Source organism: Podarcis bocagei, assembly GCF_964188305.1.
Source record: "Podarcis bocagei genome assembly, chromosome: 1".
NCBI lineage: Eukaryota > Metazoa > Chordata > Lepidosauria > Squamata > Lacertidae > Podarcis > Podarcis bocagei.
The window spans coordinates 52,567,632-52,590,321 of NC_138125.1; the positions used below are offsets into that span (position 1 = coordinate 52,567,632).

General features: G+C 42.3%; 1 protein-coding gene across 3 annotated transcripts in view; it reads left to right on the top strand.

The window, feature by feature from the left end:
- AMBRA1 (autophagy and beclin 1 regulator 1) overlaps positions 1–22,690 on the top strand; it is a 154,025-nt gene that overhangs the window by 129,468 nt on the left and 1,867 nt on the right. For all 3 annotated transcript variants that reach the window (XM_081163623.1, XM_081163625.1, XM_081163624.1), the window contains 2 exons: positions 7,304–7,396; positions 8,389–8,582. In XM_081163623.1, the coding sequence (XP_081019749.1) occupies positions 7,304–7,396; positions 8,389–8,582 (287 nt within the window). The remainder of the gene's footprint in view (positions 1–7,303; positions 7,397–8,388; positions 8,583–22,690) is intronic.

The window sequence follows — 22,690 nt, forward strand, 5'->3', positions numbered from 1 at the left end:
AAGATCTTGCTACTGTTTGTATATAATCATGGTAATAGCTTGGGAGCTGTAAGCTGTGTGCATTATTCTCTTGAGGTATAGGGTTACTCTTACAGTTTGTAATGTTATTGACTTTGCTTTGTGCAAATAATTTTCTTCTATTTTGAGCTAGTTTTTGTTTTGTTTTTTTTAAAGAAAAAAGGTTTTGAAGTTGTTAGCCTTGTGTTAAGGTTGGGTTGATCATTCTTGGGACTTAAAATCGGCTCAACACTACCTAGCCTTAAAGAGTACATTGAAGTTTAAGATGCTCTTAAGAGCATAACACAATTTAAAATATGCTGTAAAGCTTTAGAGCAGTTCAAGTAGCTTAAAGATTTTAAGTAGCTCTCTGCTCTGACTGGACCTAAATAGCTTAAGCTATTGCAAGGGATCAAAACAATGTAAGCAGTGGTAGCATTGTTATCATCTTAAGTAGCTGAAGTTCTAGGCTATCAGCATGGTTTAAATGGTTTGTTCAGTTTGTAGATTCTGATTTTTAATCTCTCCAGTAAACTAACAAGCTCCATGTTTTGTAGAACATCTATGCAATAAACTTGGACTGTGGAGTTTACAGTCAAATAATGCAACACTCTTTTTCTAGCCCGGAATGAGGCCATTTATATTTTTATTTACACATAGACACACAGACTCCCCCTGGGCAAGCTTAAGGCTTGCATCACCAATTCAACTGGCTTCAGTAAAAGGACTTGCTTATTTTTCACATTTTATTCTGTTGGGTCAATTCAGTGCCTATCGGTATCAAACTTTTCATGGCATCATTTAAAAACATGTTTGTGAGTTACCTTGAGCGTCTGAAAAACGTGAAAAAGAAATACATATTGCCAACCTCATTTTGCAGGTTTTGAGGAGAAGCTGGGATTAGATTCCAGCAGCATGACCAGCTCCAGTGCTGTAGACCAGTGTTTCCCAACCTTTTTTGGGCAATGGCACACCTGTTTAATGAAAAAAATCTCGCGGCACACCACCATTACAGCCCCGTGACGTCAGCGCGCAGCGTCACGCCGGGAGGGACGCACGAAAGTGAAAGTTTTTAATTTTTTCCCCTCCCCCTTGCCGGGGAACCTCCAAGCTTTGGGGGTGGGGGGGGAGGAGGCAGCAGAGCGAGGGACTGAGGGACGGCGGCAGCTGAGGTGGCGGCGGCTGTTGTGGTGGTGGCGGCGATAGCGGGCGGAGGAGGCGGCGGCGGCGGGAGTTGCTGCTGCTGTTGTTGCTGCTGCTGCCCGGACATGCTGGCCTCCTCCTCCTCCGCTGTCTCGCGCTCCTCCCTTTTGCACGCGCTGCCCCGCCGCTCGGCACCACCACCGCGGAGCCGCCCCCGGCTCGACGCGGATCCTCGCCGCCGCCGCCTCTCACCGCCCGACTCGCCCGCCTCCCTCCCACGGCACACCAGCCGACGTCTCACGGCACACTAGTGTGCTGCGGAACACCGGTTGGGAAACACTGCTGTAGACGTTTTCATTGTGGTGTGAAAATTGCAGGCACTTACTGGATAGTGCCCATAGAGAGAGTCTTGCATACAATGCCCGGAGTAGTTTTGAAATAGTTCTCTTAAGTCTATGGAAAACAAGAATATGTGCACTTACGCTAGTTCTTTAAAGATTACTACCTGGGCAACTTTGGGAGGAAGAGTGGGATATAAATGTTTGTGTGTGTGTCTGTGCGTGTGTCTATGTGTGTGTGCCTGTGTGTGTTACACAGTTGTGTCTCCTTTCAGCAGTGCCTTGCTGTTGAAGAAAATACTAATTCTTCAGAGTGAAATTGACTAGAGTAGAAGCTACTTGAAGTTGAATTCTGCCACTTCATCACTGTGCATGGGGACTGGAAATGATTGCAATTAGGAATTAACAGACACTCTTCAAACAGCAAGAAGAAGCAGAAAAAGTTGTTGCTGGAAGTCCAGTATCTTCATAAAGTATGTGTGTGTAGGGGGGAATCACTTCCACTGTGTATAGATTACAATCTGAGAAGCAGCCGTGGTCCCTACTACCAATTATTACTGTGATCCAGAGGAGACATCTCCCATTCATAATATAGCATATCTCAGAGGATTCTTGGAGGTGAATGGTTTTTTTAAAAAAAGAAAAGATGTGCCTTCACTATCAACTGTTTGGGCTTCCGGAGACTGAAGCAATGCAAAGCAAACTCTAGAGGGTCAGTTTAATAAATGTTAAATATGGCATTGAACATAAAATCAGGAAGTTTAGCATTCAAGTCCAGCAAGTTTTTAGACCTCATGGCTGCTGAGAAAAGGTTAAAGTCATACGGGAGGGTTTTTTTAATTAAAATATATATATCAAACGTGTGGATAGCGTTTCTAGCAGGCAACAGGTCATACCTGCCCCATCATTATAAGTCTCACCTCTTTACTATGTTTCCTGGGCCCTGCTCACCCACTGTAGAACACCTTTTGCCCCTTAGATGCCAGTGCACAGTCTCTAGTTACTGGGTAAATTTACTGGGTAAATGAATAAATGGATGCATATCTTTTTGGTTTATAGATTGGATTTCTGATCATGAAGGCACATTTTTTAGTATACTTCCAGAAACGCCTACAGCCATTCCATTTGTTGCTACTGCTGCTATTGTTCTGTGAATGGTTTTGAACTGTCCTCCCAAATATCTCTCTCTCTCTCTCTCTCTCTCTCTCTCTCTCTCTCTCTCTCTCTTGCTTTGCTTGAATGTAGGGCATCCTTGCTGCCTTGGCAGGGGATTCTCACAAAAATGTTGTTTTGACACAGCTAAATTTTCTATTCTTAAGCCTTGTTTGGTAAATTTGATCCAAGCAGTAGCTGGTGTACAAGGGCTGTTAGGAGAAGATACAGTATGCTGCTATTAAGGCAGTAAAATGTCAGTGGTCACCTATGCCTGTTGTGCTGGTCTTGATTTAAAAAACAGCATGAGTTTGAACAGAATCCACTTGCTAATCCTATTTGTTTCGTTAGCATGCCTGTTTGTGCAGTCACTTACTGCTCAGCCAATTATCTTAACAGTACTGGCGTCTTTCCTAAAACAAACACCAAAACTGCAGGATATGGGCTTCTTGTTTCCTTTGCCTAGTGTTTCTGTACACATGCACATTAGAAGGGAACGACTTATTTGGATGAGTGAAACAAGTCCACATTCTGCACATGATGGGTCTTAAGTGGAAGCTTTTGCATTAAGAATCCATTATCTTCTTCTACCTTGAAGCCCATTCACCACCTCAGCTCTTCAGACAGGCACAGCAATGGCATTTCTTAGCTTCACCCAGAATGAAGACTGTATCTTCATATGGCAATTCCAGGAATCTGCCTTGTGACCTTAGGTCTGTATGGTATCCAGTTTGCTCTAGGTTTGCCTTTATTCTGAAACCCTGAAGCCTGCTTCAGTAGAGGCTAAATGTTCAGTTCACAAAGAGGCAGAATTGCAGCTGTACATTTGTTTCCTGTAGATCTTGCCTCATGTTAAAATCTCCAGTTGTCCTTGATTTTAATATGTGTGTGTGTGTGTGTGTGTGCGTGCGTGCGTCTCTCTCTCTCTCTCTCTCTCTCTCTCTCTCTCTGTGTGTGTGTGTGTGTGTGTGTGAGAGAGAGAGAGAGAGAGAGAGAGATGAGCAGCAGTAAGCATTTACCCCACAGCATGGAAGACCTGTTCATGTGGAATGTAGCGGAGAATAATCAGGTTGCATATGTGATGCCAGATAGCTACAAGTGTTTTCACCTGTTTCCAGAAAGAAACACAATTTGAATCACCTCTGCAGTTGCATTATTTACTCTGCTAATCAATGTACATGGGAAAGCATGGAACAAGCATGGAATAAACAGTTATGGGACTTAGCCTGGATACTCATTTATTTTGGGGTTTTTTTTCTTTGGCTTTCCTTAAATTTATAGTTTAATTTATAGTTTTCTCTGGCTTTCCTTAAATTTATAGTTCCCATCCTTCCAAGTAAATCTAACCTCTAGGTTAGATTTCTGCAAGAGCTTTTATGTGGGGTTTTCTCTGAAGATGGTTCAGAAACTTAAGCTAGTGCACAATTCAGCAGCCAGGTTGCTCACCCGGGCAAGATGGTTTGAGCACATAACGCCAATCCTGGCCCTACTACGCTGGCTGCCAGTTAGTTTCTGGGCCCAGTTCAAAGTGCTGGTTTTGACTTAGAAAGCCTTAAAGGGCTCAAGAGTGCAATACCCCAAGGACCACCTCTCCCCATGTTAACCAACCCAGACACTGTGACTGTCACCTGAGGCCATTCTTTTGACTGCCGCCTCTGTGAGAGGTCCGGAGGTTGGCAACACAAGACTGGGCTCCCCACTTATGGTTCCCAAGGGAGCTTGCCTGGCACCTCCAATACCTGCACCCTTGACCTCCGCATCCTGCCTAATTACCATTTCCAAACTAGTGGTCTGCTTTTAGCCCCTTCAAATCATTCAAATGATTGGTCCCCTGCTTTTTGCAAGGGCCAAAATGTTCTTGTAAATGTTCAGTTAGCAGCAGAGCAGCATTCAAAACTCCCATTGTTCTAGGCGCGGTTTGTGACTGGGAATTTCATTAATGCGAGCAGTTTCTGAGCTCTGGGCCTTAGTACTGCGCCTAAGATTTCTTCCTCCCCACTTCCAGCCGCTCTCTGAGGACTGGAGAAGTAATAGTAATAATTTATTATTTAAACCCCGCCCATCTGGCTGGGTTTCTCCATATGAACCCACATAGGAATATGGGGGGGCAGCAGGGGGGGTGTGGATTTGTTTTTTTCAGTCTTCAGAAGAGGACTAGACCATGTGAAAAATGAATATAAGGTTTTAGTAGAAGTTCATTCATTTTCAGCTTTGTAATCTTATTATAAAAAAAGCACGCCTGGACATTCCGTTCTGGCGCCCTTAACCTAGGTTTAAGGTGAAATTTAGCTCCTAGCTTTCATAGCTCAGTTTCCAACACTGCAGCAGAGTATAGAGGGGTGTTACAGCATCCAGAAAAAAAGCAGGGAGGGATGAAGATGCTTATTTTACATTGTCTTAAAACTATGAGGGCAAGTAATGACACTGGATTCTTTGCTTTCTTGCTGGTAGAGCAAACTTAGTTCTAGATCACCTATCTGAAAAGGTGGTCAATCTGTACCTCCTTTATTCTGGCTGGGATGGTACAGTGGGGGAAATACAAGCTCAAATAATGACTGGATTAAGATCCTCACTGCTGCCGATATTTTGTGTTGCGAAGGGTGCCTGACAGAAGCTTATTGTGGAGCCACAGGCTCTGCTGGAATACCTTGTTTGCTGTAGCCCAAAATTAAAAATGGGAAATGAGGTTTTTTTAGTTTTTATTTTATTTCATTCTGTGTAAGATATTATAAATGCAGAGATTTTGATTTACATCTTCCTCGGATTTAAGTGACAGATGGCAACCTATTCCTAGTATCCTGCCAAATCACCTCGGTGCTTGCTTGTTACATTGAGACTGCAAATATGCTAGTTAATCTACAAGGGGAAAGTTTGAGAATTTGGAATGAAACCTTCTACAGAGGCCTGCTATCTTGATCTTTTGTGCTTTTGACTGTCATAGCTGAATCCAAATTTGCATCCAGTAGGAGTTGTTTTTATAGCATAAGCATTTTAGCACCACATGTGAAGGTAGCGTCAAAGGTTACAAATTTCCCACGTGGAAGAGCATTTGTTGGGACAGTGTGGAAATTGTTACATGACACATCTGTAGTTATGTTCAGTTGTTGCTCTCCATTTTGTTTATATGTTTCACAAAGTACAAAACTTGTGTGAGTGTCGCAAGAAACAATCTTCACACAGTTTACACATTTTTTCTCCACTGAAATACAGAAAGCCCCCCATTTACGCACTAAATATGTTCAACCATGTATTTGCACATTGTGCCGAACCTGGAAGTGACCCAGAAACGTCATAAAGACGTCACTAAAAGGGCAGAATGGGGTGTTTGGAGGCTTTTTCAGTGAGTTTCAGTTATACATGATTTCCCCGATCCATGTGGTGCCTTGGAACATAACCCCCACATAAACGGGGCTGTCTGTATTTTGTAGAAAATCTGCAAGCACTCCTTAACAGGCATGTATCTTATTAAAGAAGTGTGTTGCTTTTGTTGTAGGGCACATGTTCAGACAGTTAGCTTCCAGAGCTTTATTTTGCTAAACAGTGCTCAAGACACTTGTGGAACACTTCTTCAGTGGTACTTCATGTGGGACCTGTGCAATCACAAAATTTGTCAAGCTGACCTTGGGGACCTTTCACACCTGACTGAGCTTCTCCCTACTCAGAAGCTCTTAATATATGCCCTCAATATGCCATACTTCCAATTTTTGTTGCTGTAGGCAAGGCTAGGCTAGGGTTGCTGCTTGTCACATGGGTTCAAAGAGTGACTACAGAAAGCATATCATGTCTGTCTTAAATTTTAGTTCCATTAGGTTAGTTAGATGCGCTTCATGATTGTCTAGTTTTCTTGCTCCCACATCTTGGAATGTCCCTAATGGCACTATCTTGAGGACTCCACAATTCCTTGGAGTCTTGGGTGGGTAATTAGCACAGCTGTTATTAATTTCCAGGACTTCAATGCAGAATAGATGAAATTTGAAGGGGAAGTGAAAGCATACTGAGGTATGTGTATATGTGTGTCAGACAGGTGCTTCTTAATAAACCTAAAGTAAAATAAAACTACCCTTTCTTGACTCAGGTAGGCCTAATCCATTTGTCAGTCAGCTACCAGGCTAATGGTAATGCCATAAATAAGCCAGGCAATAATTACGTGGCTGCTTATAAGGGCCACACATAGGAACAGTCTTGCATGCAAAATTCCACCTGAGCAATATGGTCCTGTTTATGGTCCTTTACGGATGCATGTGTTCCTCAGTAGTCCTACTGCCTGATCCTTTAAGAAGCCTTTCTGCTGCCATTAGGCATCATAGGGCTCTGCCACTGAATATTTTGACAGGGTTAGTTTATATGTAGCTACCAAAGTTTACAGCCGCTCTTCACGCAAATAATATTTATACCTTGCTACTTCTGGACATGCATAGCAATGTGCTGAAAATAACCAAATCCAAGTAGAAAATCTCAGAATGCAAATGACTCTCCACATAGTAGCAACCATGATCACAGGTGAACGGACAGGTTTGTGGGACCTGGCCTGATTATATAGTTCACATTTTGACAATATATGCTGCAAGTTCTGAAACTGATTATTTTGCCAAGTATAATAGCATGTTTACGTATCCTATAGAGGTCTTATGGAGAAAAATGTCTTAATTTCCCATTTTCCTTTTGTATGGCAGGGCCTTAAACTCTGGCGTTGAGTACTACTGGGACCAGCTGAATGAGACCGTCTTCACTGTGCATTCCAACAGCAGGAGTACCGAGCGGCCTGGGTGAGTCTTGAAAGATGAGTGTAGGGGCAATCAGTCATAGCTTGGGAACACATGCTGAGCTGTATGTTTCTTCCATCGAATTTACAAGGGCTGGTTATGCCTGTGTTTCCCTCTTATGATGGCTGAATATTTAAAACTTATCTTCCCTTTGGCACTTGACTGACTACCAGTGGTTACATTTGGTCTATTCACTGGTGCAGGCTGAAATTTTAAAATACATCTGTCAACTGCGGTCCTTCTAGCTGCCAATCATACCCTCATTAAAGTCATTTGAGAAGCTATATGTGCTTTGTGTGAAAATGTTACATGAAATAGAAATAAATGATGGTAAAGGAAATGCTGTGAGGCGAGACTAGTTACAACCTAAAACAGAGAATCTGGCACTAACACTGAGGTCTTTAACCAAAATCATTCATAGAGATAAATGGTAGAGGATAGCTAAATAGACATTTTGACTACCATCTAGATCAGGCATGTCCAACTCCCCAGAGACTGTGATCTACTCCCAGTATAAAAAAACTGGCAGTGTTCTACCCATTGTCCTTGGAAGGAGGAGGAGCGTGCATGGAGGAGGAGGAGGTGGGTGGATTGCCCAGAGTTGTTGAGTTGTTTTTTTTAGGAGTGAAGTACCCAGAGTTTTTGAGCTTTTAGGGGGGGAGGATTACACAGAGTTTTTTTAGCTTTTTGTACACGATAAGGATCCCGCAATCTACCAGAATCAGCTGGGGATCTACCAGTAGATCGTGATCTACTGGTTGGACATCCCTGTTCTAGATCATGTTTAGCCAGTATAGTGTCCTCCAGATGTTTTGGGTGACAACTTCCAGCATTGCCAGTGGTCATGGCTGATGCAAACTATAGTGCAGAACATCTAGATCATTGTACAAAGAAGATGCTTATGGTGTTCACTGAAGTGGAGGACAAATTACTGTTTTCAGGGACATAGAGGATGTTGCGTGTTTACCCTTCAATTTCTTTCTCTCTCTCTTTAGAACTAGCAGAGCCACATGGAGGACAGACAGGGACATGGGTCTAATGAATGCCATAGGCCTGCAGCCACGGAACCCAACCACTTCTGTGACATCACAGGGCACACAGACTCTGGCTCCTCAGCTGCAGAATGCAGAGACACAAACGGAGAGGGAAGTTCAGGAACCAGGAGGTTCTGCTTCAGGGACTGCAGAAGGTTAGAACTGATGTAAAATAACCAAAAGTTGTCGTCTTATACACTGTGTAAGGGAACATGGGATGTGACATTCTTAAAAGTAGAATCTATCTACTGTATTTTTCGCCCTATAGGACGCACTTTTTACCCTCCAAAAATGAAGGGGAAATGTGTGTGCGTCCTATGGGGCGAATGCAGGCTTTCGCTGAAGCCTGGAGAGCGAGAGGGGTCGGTGCGCACCCCCCCTCGCTCTCCAGGCTTCAGGAAGCTCTCCGCAAGCCTTGGGAGCCTTCCCGCTGTCCCCCAACATGGTTTGAAGGCTGGCGGCGGGGAGAATCGCGCTTCTCCCCGCCGCCAGCCCCGCAAGCTCGGGGGACAGCGGGGAGGCGCAGCGCCGCCATCCCGCTGTTCCCCGACCTGGTTTTTTTGGGGGGGGAATAAAGGAAAAAAATTTCCCCTTTATTTCCCCCCCAAAACACTAGGTGTGTCCTATGGGCTGGTGCGCCCTATGGGGCAAAAAATACGGTACATATAGAAGCTGCCTTATCCATAGCCACAGCCCTCCTTGATAGAGTGAAAGAATCTTGTAATTTTTCCAGTGTAGGTTACCTTCCTTTTGGTCTTCACACCTCTTGAGCTTGTTGTTGAGGCTTGCATCTAAAACATTATCAATAAGCCAACAAATTGCTGCTCCTTCCTCAGATTAAAGAGTGCCAAAGATTCTAGCAAAGGAAACTTTTCTTCTCTGTGTCACTTGCAGAAGTTTAGAAAACATTTGTCTCACACATAACAGACCACAAACGTTGTATGAATTGCAAACATTTGCAAGTACCGTATGTTGGGGACTTCACTGTATGATGACAAGCAACTGATGGAAATCAGTTGTTGGTCACCAGCACTGTGTCTCCTCCTGCGCTCTTCTCTGTTGTTGTTTTTCTGCCAGCAGGTACCCACATCTAAATAATGTTTTGATGCTTAGCTTCTGAAATAGTGTTTGCCACCTACCCATAGTCTCTTTCGGAACATATGTTTCACTTAGACCTTAGGTATACTCTTTGGGAGGGGAAATAAGTACCAGAAGGCCAGACCTCAAGAGATACTGAAGAACTGGCTTGATCTGGACTGTCTGAATACTAATCATTCCCTTCCACTAGCTGTTTGGAAACACTGCCCACCCTATGTTCTGAATTCAGTAACTTGATTTGTTTTTATTATTATTCCTGTGCAACTCTGAGAGCTAGAGACTTTTAAAAGTTAAAGCTGGGATTCTGGGAATTCTTGTGAACGTGCTGGGTTTCAAGCTGGAAGCCAGATTCCTCCCACTGGTATCATTTGTAAAAGGCCACTGACACAGAATGCATCGACCTGTGCACATAGGAAGGTTCACCAGAAAATCAGATTGTTTGGAGTCATCCATACTAAAGTAAATCTTTAAAACAATTCTATAGTTCTCCTGTTTATCAGCTGCCCTATCATAGATGCAAGGCTTCCTTTGAACAAAGATATAGGGGTCTTTTCTACTTGCACTAAATAGAGATAGAGCATGTTAGTTTGTAGGACATAACACCTTGACTTGTCTTCTCAGTAAGCAATTCACTTTTTGTTACAGGCGCAGCTTCCGCTCACCGCAGTTGTAAAATCAGTTACTGTGAAGTGATTGCAATCTTTCCTTCAGGTTTCTATTTGAGGATAAATTCAGAAAGTAGATTTGCATCAGATATCAGGAGCCACCACATTTGTCAGTAGATTGAGTGGATAATAATTATGTTTGCTTCTAATGCTGAACTGTAGCTCCCCTACCCCCTGCTCTGCCAGCATGACCACCAGGAGAAAATTGGAAGCTTGTTTTCCCTATTTTTTATTATATATATTTATTGTTACTTGAGAACCCTAAATTCTGCTGAGTCTTTAGTATAGCTTAATAAAGCAAGCCCCCTTCATAAAATGCAGTTTGAGGTTGACTTCTTTTAGTAAACCATAGATAAGACAAACCACAGTTTGTCCAGGTTTGGATGTCACAGTCTGAAGGAGAAACTGAAAAGAAAACACAACATGATATTTTATTGAAAACATTTCAAATATAAAGCAGTAAATGAAAAAGAACAAAACACACAACTGTGTAAGGGTGGGGGGGGCAACACTGTATGAATATATCCAAAAAAGAGAAGGAGAAACTTTCCAATTTCTCTTTCTGACATTGACCAAAGGAGGAGGGCTTGTGAAGTCCTGAGGCTTGCTGCAGCTCATCCTTTATAATATTAAAACATGGTTTAATGTTACATGTGACCACAGAAACTGACTAATGCTATGGGTTGGGGGTTGGTGTAAATACTATAAAGTTATTGTTTCTTCTCTGCATAGCTCTCTTGAAGAAGATATGTGGCAGCAATTTTACCCAATTATTATTTTAACTAAAGACAGATAAACACTAAGGGTAAACCCACACTAGTATTTTACATGTATTTCATTTCACTTTTGCTCCTTATAACTCTCCACATGCTTCTTCCTCCCAAAATTAGACTCAGTAGCATTTTGTTTCCTATATATTTTTTCACAATAAACATTGAAAAAGAGATTGAAGAACTTCAAGAAAATATGATACAGTGGCCATTGACCAAGATCAAAATTAATCATGTTCTAAAGTGGCCCTTGGAATGTAAAATGCCGTTTACCTTCCCGCCGGAGCAGTACTTATTTATCTACTTGCACTTTGACATGTTTTCGAACTGCTAGGTTGGCAAGAGCTGGGACCAAGCAATGGGAGCTCACCCCGTCGCGGGGATTTGAACCACTGACCTTCCGATCAGCAAGCCCTAGGCTTAGTGGTTTAGACCACAGCGTCACCCGCGTCCTTGTAATGAGTCATATTCACTGCTAAAGAATAAATGTAAAAATAAAAAAGTGTGATAATGATGCTGGGATAAGCAAATACATAGGAAGGACAAAACATCAGTCTAGACCTATCATACAAAAGCACGTACTAATTTAAATGAGGTAGAAAATTTCTTAAGGACCACTAATGCATACAGTGATGGGTCCTTGGAATAGACTCCACCCTCACAAAAATATCAGTAGCCATTCACACGAAGTGCCACATCATAAGATAAGCAACCATGTTCCACTCTCACCCACAAGACAAAATAAGAGTCAAATTTTGTGTTTCCTTTATTTGAAATATGTCCACACTAACTAATGGCAACTTACCCCAGGTGGGAGGAGTGGAGGAGAAGAAACAAAATATTTACTGTTCAGTCTAAACATGCTCAGATTGCTACTGGGTAGCAGAGTTCCTAATGTCTTCCACTTTAATCCATTAAGCTGAGAGAATTTAGAATTCCTGTTTCCCAGCTTTCCCATCAGTAATTTGATAGTTCATAAAGATAAGATGTGGATGCCTCTGCAAGTCCTCACTACTACAGTTTATCTTACCCCCAATAGTAAGCTTTTGGGAAGGGAAGGGGACCAGCGGAGAGGGCTGGCTCCAAGCATTGCTGGGCTTGGTACTTTCTCAGAAAAAGCCCAGAAAGACCACATTTCCCCCAAAGCTTAGAACAACTGAACTTCTTACAAGGCAAGCCAGGGGGTGAGGAGAAGCTCAGCCATAACTATAAAAGCGAAGCAGTATTCTCTGCCAATCAAGTAACACAGTTAGGATTCAAAAATTCCTGAGTGAATATCCCAAGTCTGCCATGAACTCGCCATGCAGCCTTTGAAAATGATTGAATTTGTCTGTAAAATGGAATAAACATTTCCTACAGTATTTCCCCAGGAGGTTTTGTGGATTAATTAGTATTTGTAAAGAGCTTTGTTGATGTAAATCATTATGAGACTGAATAGTATTGGTGGCACTCAGCAGGATGATAAAAGACATTACTCAGTTGGTTCAGTGACTACTTTGGAAGAAGACAGAAAAGGAGAAATGGCTTGGATTGCAGGCTTTCTTAATATGTATAATACTTTGCCAGGGCAGGGCACTTTTTATCACAGGTGTCATGTGGAAAGACCTACAGCATAGCATTAGAAACAGGTCTTTGTCGCATTGGTAAATGTAGCCCATTTCCCCTTCTGCAGGGTTCTGCAGAGATTGTCTTTCTGAGAGTCTCTGCTCCTTCTTTGGAAGGATGACGATAATGTGAGTAAACTTATTAAAAGTGAATCCCTCTAGTGCAGATGTTGCCTTTTCTGTCAGTTAATTGCTGTCTTGTGTACTCTGTTGCTGCTGAAGCCTGCATCAATCAAAGAAATGTAAGTTTAGGCAAATGAAAATGACAAATGTTAGGCTCAAAGATCTCTTGCTGGTTTAAAATGTTTCCAGTACAAGGCAATATCCAATCCAATTCCACACTTTCAGTCCCATTGATTCCATGGGGGAGATTTAAGCACATGTTTAACTCTTTCATTGAAATAAACAGGACACAGATTTTGCTCATAATGGCTATTATTCTTATCACTTCTGGCCAAATACTGAGGTTATCAACTTACAAATACGAGGGCACTGGCAGAACAGTGAAGGGGAACTGATCATATACCCCATCCTTGGCAAGTCGTCAAGCCTTTGACTTAATAATGAGAGCAATTGTTCTTAATTTTAAAATCAAATTCCTAAATAATTTGCAATGATGCAAAGGGAGATGGTGCAGCGTCTTGTCATCTTGATGTCAGGGTTTCTTCCATGACTTGAGATATGTAGCCAAGATATTTCAGAGTCCAATGAGAAGTCATGTGGCATATGAGCTAGTGATAATCATCCTTGAACGAGCTTGTGGTCTTTTACCTTGAATATCTTTGTCCATTTCTGGGGGTCTCCAGTGCAGGGTGACTCTTCATTTTTCAGAACTTACTTCTGCAGTTATTCAGGTTCATGTAGAGTGTGTTGAACACATGTAGGAAAATCATTCTGGATGTAAAAGTTTCCCCAGTTCCTTGGGAAATGCCTACTTTAACTGTAGACGCCTCCAATGTGGTTGCCAATTGCTTTGGAATCAAATTTTCAGGACTTTAGTCCTCCTTCAAATACAGTTAAGTCATTTTAAATGAGGAATCTGGTAGTTGCTTTCTGAATTTTGTATCCAGTACCTGATCATTCTTTCAGACTGAGCAAAATGGATTGGAATTGTGGATTCGCACCAGTGTCACTCTCTGTGGAATGAGATACCATGATGGTGACTGTATGTATAGGCAATAGGGTTTTGTTTTTGTGTTGCACTGGACACAGACACACACACACACACACACACACACACACACACACACACACACACACATATTAATTTAAGTTGTGCTCATTGAGAGGCTGGCTTTGGGCTGTTTCAAAAACTTGGTGGGTCCGTTCTCTGAATGACATCCACCTAGAGCAAATGGCAGAACAGCTCAGGTGTTTGAAGGGTAGATTTTGCTTTAAGGTGATTTCCAGTGTGGGAACAACCAAAGTGAAAGGACAGCAGCTGCTTTCCCCTCTGTGTTACATCTGCTCACATCACCCAGTGCTGTCTTTCCTGAGTTGGTTTTTCAGCTGGTTTGAATTTAGTCATTTATTTGCTGTCATTTTCCCTTCTAAGATTGATTGAAGTTTAAGGGCACATAGCAAACTTCATTTTCACCTTTTTAGAGAGTTATGTCAAGGATGCCCCTAGGCACCCTTTTTGCTTTACTTATAGAACCCATTGCTAAAAAGGATTTCTAGGTAGCAGGGAAAAAGAGGATTGTATATTTAGGAACTAGTGAACTTAAGATGTTCTAACCATTTTAGAATTATTAACCTTTCCCCCCCAAGTATTATGAAACAGACGAAAAGGTTCCTTGTCATAAAATTATTCTAAATCAAAGTTATTTACTTCTAAGGGTAAAATGCATGCAGTGAAGCACAAAAATTAAATACCTTGCAATCATCTTATCAAATAGTATAAAAGATCTATAGAACTCAACTTCCTACCTTTAATTAAACTTTTAAAATCCACTGTAATATTAAAGAAATTATACAGTATCCTTCCCGGACAGAATTTCATGTATAATAATGAATCTGCTTCTAAAAATCTCTCCCACCTGCACACACATACACACATGCAATTAATAAGCAGTCTTTTTTTTTTTTAAGGGGGCACTCAAGGGTACACAGTATTGGCACCTCTCTTTTTTGTTGTTAAAAAGTGTGGCACTTACTGTAACAACTTTATGGTGAGAAGCGGCACCTATTTTTCTAAGAAACCACAAAAAACCACCAAAAACTGGTATCAAATACAGTAATGTTCTTTTTTCTAATAGGGTTATAATATATGGACTACTGGTGATGTCAGTTTTCCAAATTATTGTTTCTGGGCCATATAAAAGCTATGGCAGTCTGATAGCAAGGTGATCAAAACAAGCAAGAAGACCAAAAAGCACCCAAGCAATCATTTATGTTGCCCAGTGATTTGAGTTAAGAATCCCACAGGTCTCCATGAAAGGAGTATCATAAAATGTCGCTGCTGGATATCCATTATCACCAGTGGAGGAATTCTAAATATTCAAAACTCTGCTTTTAAAAAAAACAACTAACAAGAAAAAGGATGCAACAGGACTGCAAATGTTCTTTCACCATGGAGAAACGGAACTTAAATATATATGAGTAATATAGTTGTTTCCACTTTTTCATATTTGCAAATAAATGTCATGCAAACAGCAGTAAATTATTGGTTTTTATAACACCAAGCAAAAGGACTCCAAGGGCTAGTTTAAGTAGATAGAAAACTAATTAGTCTTGTTTTAGATGCAAGACCAGTCTTTGTCATTTTGGGGGGAAATAATTGATGCTGGTGGTTTCTTGTCTTGTTGTAAACAACCCTAGGGTGTTTACTGAAGGCTGTTCATTGAGAAGATCAGTAATGGTGAGCAACAATCCTAGTAAGACACCTGCCCACACTTATTGATCCTCCTCTAAATGCAAAGTTGCATGTGCAGGGTATACGGTGTGTTGGGTTGCAAATTTTGTATGAAGCAATGGTGAATCCCAGTGAATCTAGCCAGTATTCTGCATGGACAGAATGTGTGTTCTAGAGCTCTTTACATAATCTTTTGCAACATGCATAGTATTCCATGGCAGATATTAGTGTTCCCTTGGGAGATGAGTTTGTGTAGACAGGGCTTTTTAAAGCAAGAACTTTAAAAACTACTCGATTAGAAAAATATCACCTGAACAATGAACCATATGGAACAATGCTATTTCATTTATTTATACAATCATGATTAGAGGCAAATTTATAAAACTGTGATCTAAATACCATATGGCACCCACCTGCTTATAATTTCATTCGTTATAAAAAGATATTTGGGACTTAGAGCTCAGCTGCACTCATTAGCGCATGGGAGCTGCTTCCTTATGTTGAAATTCCACTGTGACTCAATGCATGTTCATAACCAGGAGCCATTTGAATCACACTTTCCCACCTGAATATATGATCTCCCTCCCTCCTGGCTCTGTAATATCCCAATAACCAGCTGCATAATTGGCTTAGATTAACAAATTTACAGGAGTTGCATGGCACCATAAAGTAGTAGATTCAGGTAGGTAGTTGTGTTGGTCTGACACAGTTGAAATAAATTAAAAAGTTAAAAAATTGTCCTGTAGCAATACTGTAGCTTATACCCAGAACAAACTTAGTTGGTCTCTAAGGTGCTACTGGGCAATTTTTTATTTTTTCATAAAATAGTAGTTCTCATGATGTTCCAACTGATTATGTTGAGCCTTTTTTATAGGTGGGGCATCAAAATTGTTACGTATCACCAATACATAAGCATGGTACATCTAAATTACTAATAAAGCCTGAAAAGGGGATAGTGTCCAGGAATGAATATCTATGCAAAACAGCATTGGAAAACCTCTTGAGATACTTTCTTCTATTGCTGCTGCTTGTTACTTTGGGTAATGGTTGACATTCAGCCAAACATTCAGCCTTTAGATCATGTGCTGCATCCATTTCTCTTACACTGAGGAAAGAGTGCTGCACCTTTTTATAATGTGCAATTCAATTCTTGTCATCTGGGGAAACACCTGTTGCATTTGCTGAAGTTGGCTCATGCCACAATAAACGTGTGCATCTTTAAAGATGCCGTGGGACTTGCTGCACATGATGAAAACTGCTTCCTGTCTGAAATTTGTTAGATGGAAGTGCTAATACATTCAGGGGAGGGAGAGGGGGAATGAGCTTGGCCAAGAGAGCAACAGGGCAAATGCTGATGCCTTGTGGGCCTAACAATGCTGCTGAAGATGAAGCCCTTGGTAAAAATGCTAGCTTCGGCTTCTCTGCATTTCCTAGTCTTTATTAATCAGATCACTCCTGACATGATAAATTACCAAGCAGCCAGCCCTGCTGTGAAATCAGCACCTGCTGCTTCTGGGACTAGGCAACAGCCCCAGCCCCTGGAATTTTGCCCTTGCCGCAGAATTAAAACAGATGACTTGTGTGGAAGAGGAAGCCAGGAAGGAAGAGCATGTTGGCATGTTCTGCCTGAAAGGCTCAGCACATCCTAGGGCTTGCAAGTGAAGCAATAGCTGACAAGTGTGGTAGACTTACATTTCTAAAAAGGATGAGCTCCTCATTTTATATGACAAAGATGTACAAAGGGAAGACGTCAGGTGCTAAGAAATATTTAGATGGTTTTTAGTACTTGGGGCTGGTTTTGTTCACATAAAGCAGAAGGTCTATGGGTGTAGTTAATATCTACCTCACTCAAGTCATTCCAACAGTATCCAATGAAAGATGCTAGATTTAGCTAAAGCTTGAATACCCTTGAGATAAGGATAGGATTTGCTAATAATAAGAGAAAATGCCTGAAGGTCTTCCTTGCTTGAAGATGGTCACCCTTTCCTGATGTATTCTCAGCAGATGGGTAAGTGCAGTGAAGTTTTTTGCTATGAGTAGCTTCAGAGAGGAGAAACCACATGGACCCCCCCTCCCCTTTTCCTTGTTGTCCACTAGCTATAGTAATACTGCATTGGTTACTGGATTGGAGTCTTCTTGAAATGAAAAAGCTGTTCACCTTCTCTGTGCCATGCATAATTTTATAAACTTCTGTCATCATGTCACTCCTTACTCATCTTTTCTCATTTGTGTAATACAGTGGTGCCCCGCAAGACGAATGCCTCGCAGGACGGAAAACCCGCTAGACGAAAGGGTTTTCCGTTTTGGAGGCGCTTCACAAAACGAATTTCCCTATGGGCTTCCTTCGCAAGACAAAAGCCCATAGGGAAATCTCCGGGACAGCGGGGAAGCGCAGCGCGTCTTCCCCACTGTCCTCGGACCTCCTCCGAAGGCTGGCGGTGGGAGGAGGGCTCTCCGCCCCACCGCCAGGCTTCGGAAGGCTGCTCCGAAGGCTGGCGGCGGGAGGAGGGCTCTCCGCCCCACCGCCAGGCTTCGGAAGGCTGCTCCGAAGGCTAGCGGTGAAGCGGAAAGACCTTCTCCCCGCGCCAGCCTTCGGAAGGCTGCTCCGAAGGCTGGCGGTGGGAGGAGGGCTCCCCGCCCCACCGCCAGCCTTCGGAAGGCTGCTCCAAAGGCTGGCGGCGGGAGGAGGGCTCTCCGCCCCACCGCCAGGCTTCGGAAGGCTGCTCCGAAGGCTGGCGGTGGGGCGGAAAGACCTTCTCCCCGCGCCAGCCTTCGGAAGGCTCCTCCGAAGGCTGGCGGTGGGGCGGAAAGACCTTCTCCCCGCGCCAGCCTTCGGATGGCTGTCCTGAAGACTTGCGGTGGGAGGAGGGTTTTCCTTCCCACCGCCAACATTCAGAATGCTGTTCTGGATGTTGGCGGTGGGGAGGAAAAACCCTCCTCCCACCGCAAGCCCCGGGAACAGAGGAGAAGTGCTGCGCCCCTTCCCCTCTGTTCCCGTACCTGTCCTGAAGGCTTGCGGTGGGGAGAAAAGCCCTTCTCCGCACCGCCAGCCTGGCAAGCGGTTTCCATAGGAACGCATTAATTGATTTTCAATGCATTCCTATGGGAAACCGTGCTTCACAAGACGAAAAACTCGCAAGAAGAAAAAACTTGCGGAACGAATTAATTTCGTCTTGCGAGGCACCACTGTATAAGTTGCTTAAATACAGCTTACATTTATAAGCTGTGATTCGCATAAACTGGGATTTTGGTCACCAAAAGCTATAGAAGGGTAGCTTCCCAAAATGTAGATGTTAAGGATGGAGAAAGAACAAAAAGTCTTGTAGCACCTTAAAGTCTTAAGAAAATTATTTAGGCATTCCAATGTCTTGTAGCCATTTTAGTACTTTGCAGCAACACAGTCTTGTAGCATCGTAATGACTAACATGTATTACTGTATACCATAATATTTTTTTAGTCTTGAAAGTGCTACAAGACTTTGTTGTTTTTCATGTAGCAGACGGTCATGACTACTCTGAATTTTGGAATGTTTAAACTAAGCACATGCTGACTGGGGTAATATTTTCTTCTGAGTGTATTGGGGAATGCTTTGAGAAACTTGGGATGCCAAACTCATGGTAGAACATGGCCGTAAACTTCTCCAAGTTATCACCAAGGCTGCTCTGGGTGTATATATTTTGTTCTACAGCTTAGGATAGAAGATATATTTGTATAAAAGAAGAGAAGATCACCTCTAGAAGTGTCCCTCCTTTTCCTGCAATCCCCCAGTTGGTTTTTTTGGCTATTTTTTTCATAGAACTACCACCCATGATAGCTATTCTATACCACAGCTGTAGGAGGCCTGCCTCAAGTCCTGTTTGTGGGTTACCCATATACATCTCATTAGCCACTGTGAAAACAGGATGCTGGACTAAGTGGGCCTTTGGCCTGATCCAATCAGCAGGTTCTTACATTTTTATATGCCACAATGTCAACATCTCTTTCCTGGCTATCTCAGATATCAACTGAAGTGTTATCTTTGTCTCAGTATATATCAGTTTGTATGTAACTTGCCTTTAACCTCATCCAGCATTTTGTTGCTCATTCATCCAGTTTCAAGAGGTTTTGTTTTTTTTAACACTCTTCACAGTCCTCTTGGGTTTTTGCTATCCTGAATAATGTGTCATCCATAAACTGGACTAACTTACTGCTCACCTCTGACTCCAGATCACTTTATGAATAAGCTAAATAGCATTGATTCCAATTAAGATTCTTTGTCTACTTTTAGCACCTAATGTCAGTATTGCTTATTAACAGTTTTCATCCCAGGGGAAAGCTGTAGTGTAAACAGTATGTAAAAAGCATTTTCCTTAGAGAAAAACATTCTCATGTAGCTTACTTGAACTCCTTTCTGTTTGCTTAATGCTATGGGAACTTAGAGGAGCATTTGATGGTACATTGCATGCTTTCCTAGTACACATTTGACAGAAAATCTGCTTCCATACTCTGCACACCTGTGCTTCTAGTATCTTTGTACTGTGGCAAATAACTCCAAGCTATATTGGGTACATAACTGTGTGTTAAGTGTTAGTTTATTTTGCTTTTCATTCAACATTAGTTTTTAAGCTGTTGTTTTTCCCAATGTTCTGTTCAGTTTGCCTGTTGCTTAGGAAGCATTTGGCCACTTCTTCCTCTCTTGTAATTGGTCCTGATGGCTCTTTGAAGGCTGGAAGAAAGATTTATATCTTTAATAAGGATCAGGTAGCCTGTGGCTGCTGCATCCCTCTATGGAGCAATTCAGAACATTCCATTGAATAAGGATATTTTTTTTCCCAGCAGCCTATAAGTGAAAGGCAGCTAATTGCTGATCTTTCCACCAGGCTGTTCCAGTGAGCCATTTTTTCTCTCTAGCTACAATTATTCCTTGGGGCACCATTCTTTCCACAATTCATGATTCTTTGAGGGCTTGAAGAATAGGCAGTGCTTTTTTCCACAGTCTGAGAGGAAAGGGGGCAGTGACTTGTTTAGTAAGCAGACACAATTGAAAAATGTGCATACCTCTTATTTCCACTTTTGGTTGAGCAATCCAACAGCGGACCACTTTTTTTTGCATCACATTTGGATGCAGGTTATGAGGGTGTAGGCCTTGGGACTGTAAAGCACATTATTCTGCTAATCCAATTTTAAAACGTTGATTTCAAAAAGGATGCCTTTACTTTAAACCTCTGTTGAGTTGTGCACTCCACAGCTTAGTTGACTGTCAAATGATTTTTGTGGTTGAAAGGTAACTTCAAAATGTTCAGCCAATTTTCAAGTATTTATTGGGACAAGTCTCATTCTATGTGGGAACCTATAAATAAGAGCTCATTTACAAGCGCACACGCACGCACACACACACACCCTAAATGAATTTGAAATTATATATATATATATAACAGTGTGAAAAATTATTTTCTTGGTTGAAGGCTATATGCTGGTTCCATACTTTGCTGTCCTTAAGGTAGCAACATTGAAATAAATGAAATTAAAGCTAGTCATGATTTCAGTGGTTCTACTCTATGACTACATTAGATTCAACCCAATGAATCTATAGCTGGATATTATCTAGGTGGAAGATTTACTAGGATTGGAAGTGGTTGGTATCTTGTTTCTGTAATAGATGTTTTCATGAACCACTTAATGTTGCAACATGTCCTATTTTAAGCAAAAATTGAAATGAAATGTTAATAAGAAAGAAATTAGTTATTTGCCACTGACAGTAGCATGCAGTGGTCCAGTAGGCAGTGAAATAGTACTTTAGTATATGCTAGTTGCATTAACACTTGAACTCCCTTGGTCCCAATCTTCTACCTCTTATGTGCAATATTCCATCACTGTTGGGAGAATAGGCTTGATGTGGTGCTGGGCTGAGGTTGCTGCTGGCCTTTCAAACAAGTAGAACTGAAGAGGTCTCGGTGGGGCACACAACACTTAGGTGCCTATTTTGTGAAAACTTAGCCATGTTCCAGAACTTAAACAGAGGAGCAGAAGCCCCACATGATGACACTGTTGTGGATGTTTGAATGTTTCACCACGTGAAGTACCCAGAGCTCTTACATAATTAGCTAGTTAAAGAGAAAGCTTTTCATTAGCCTTCTCTTGACATGACATATTAACTTTTGTGGTCAAACAATCAGTTCACACACTTGTGGAAGGTAATGGTGCAGCTCAGCAATAAATGTGTGACTGCTGCTTGTCTATTTTAACTACATATAAATTACAAAAGAACAGTGCTGTGGCTGCTGCAAAGAGGGGTTTGGATTTTTCTGAAGTACAAAAAGTAGGGTACTGTATTTGTCACCCTATAGGACGCACCTTTTCCCCTCCAAAAATGAAGGGGAAATGTGTGTGCGTCCTATGGGGCAAATGCAGGCTTTCGCTGAAGCCTGGAGAGCGAGAGGGGGCGGTGCGCACGACCCCTCTCACTCTCCAGGCTTCAGGAAGCTATCCGCAAGCCTTGGGAGCCTGCGGGAGTTCCCGCCGGGCTCCCACGGCTTGCACAGAGCTGCCTCTATCCCGAAGCCCGAGTGCGCTGAGCAGTCGCACCCGGGCTTCGGGTAGCTCTGCGGAAGCCGCGGGAGCCCTCCCACGGCTTGTGCAGAGCTGCCTCTATCCCGAAGCCTGGGCACGTCCGGGCTTCGGGTAGCTCTCCGCAAGCTGTGGGAGGGCTCCCACGGCTTGCGGAGAGCAGCCTGTTCTGGGGGTGGGGAAGCTCGGGCTTCCCCAGCCCCACGCCTGGGGGGGGAAAATAAAATTATTTTTCTTTATTCCCCCCCCCCCAACAAAAAACTAGGTGCGCCCTATGGGCTGGTGCGCCCTATGGGGCGAAAAATACGGTATGTACTGCTCACAAAGTGATAGACACGTAAAAGAACACATTCCTGAAGGAAGATATGTGAAATGAGTACAACAAATGAGTACTCAACATGCAGTGATTATACGAATGCTATTTGGAACCACCGGGCTAATTGTAGGCAATTTAAACATTTGAGAATTTTTTAGGACATAGTAGCATCCTATACATGCTGCTTGCTTTCCCAACTTGGTGTTCCTCATCCTGTTCTCTCTTTGCCTATTTCATGGCGTTTTTTGTGCTACAGATTTCTGCCTTTCAGGCATTGGCTGAAAGCTATTTTTATATGCTCAGGCTTTTGACAGCATTTAAGTTTGGTGAGATTTTATCCATACATTTCCTGCTCTGATATTATTTTCTGTTTTACCTTGTTGTATTATTGTAGTGCGTGCGTGCAGCTG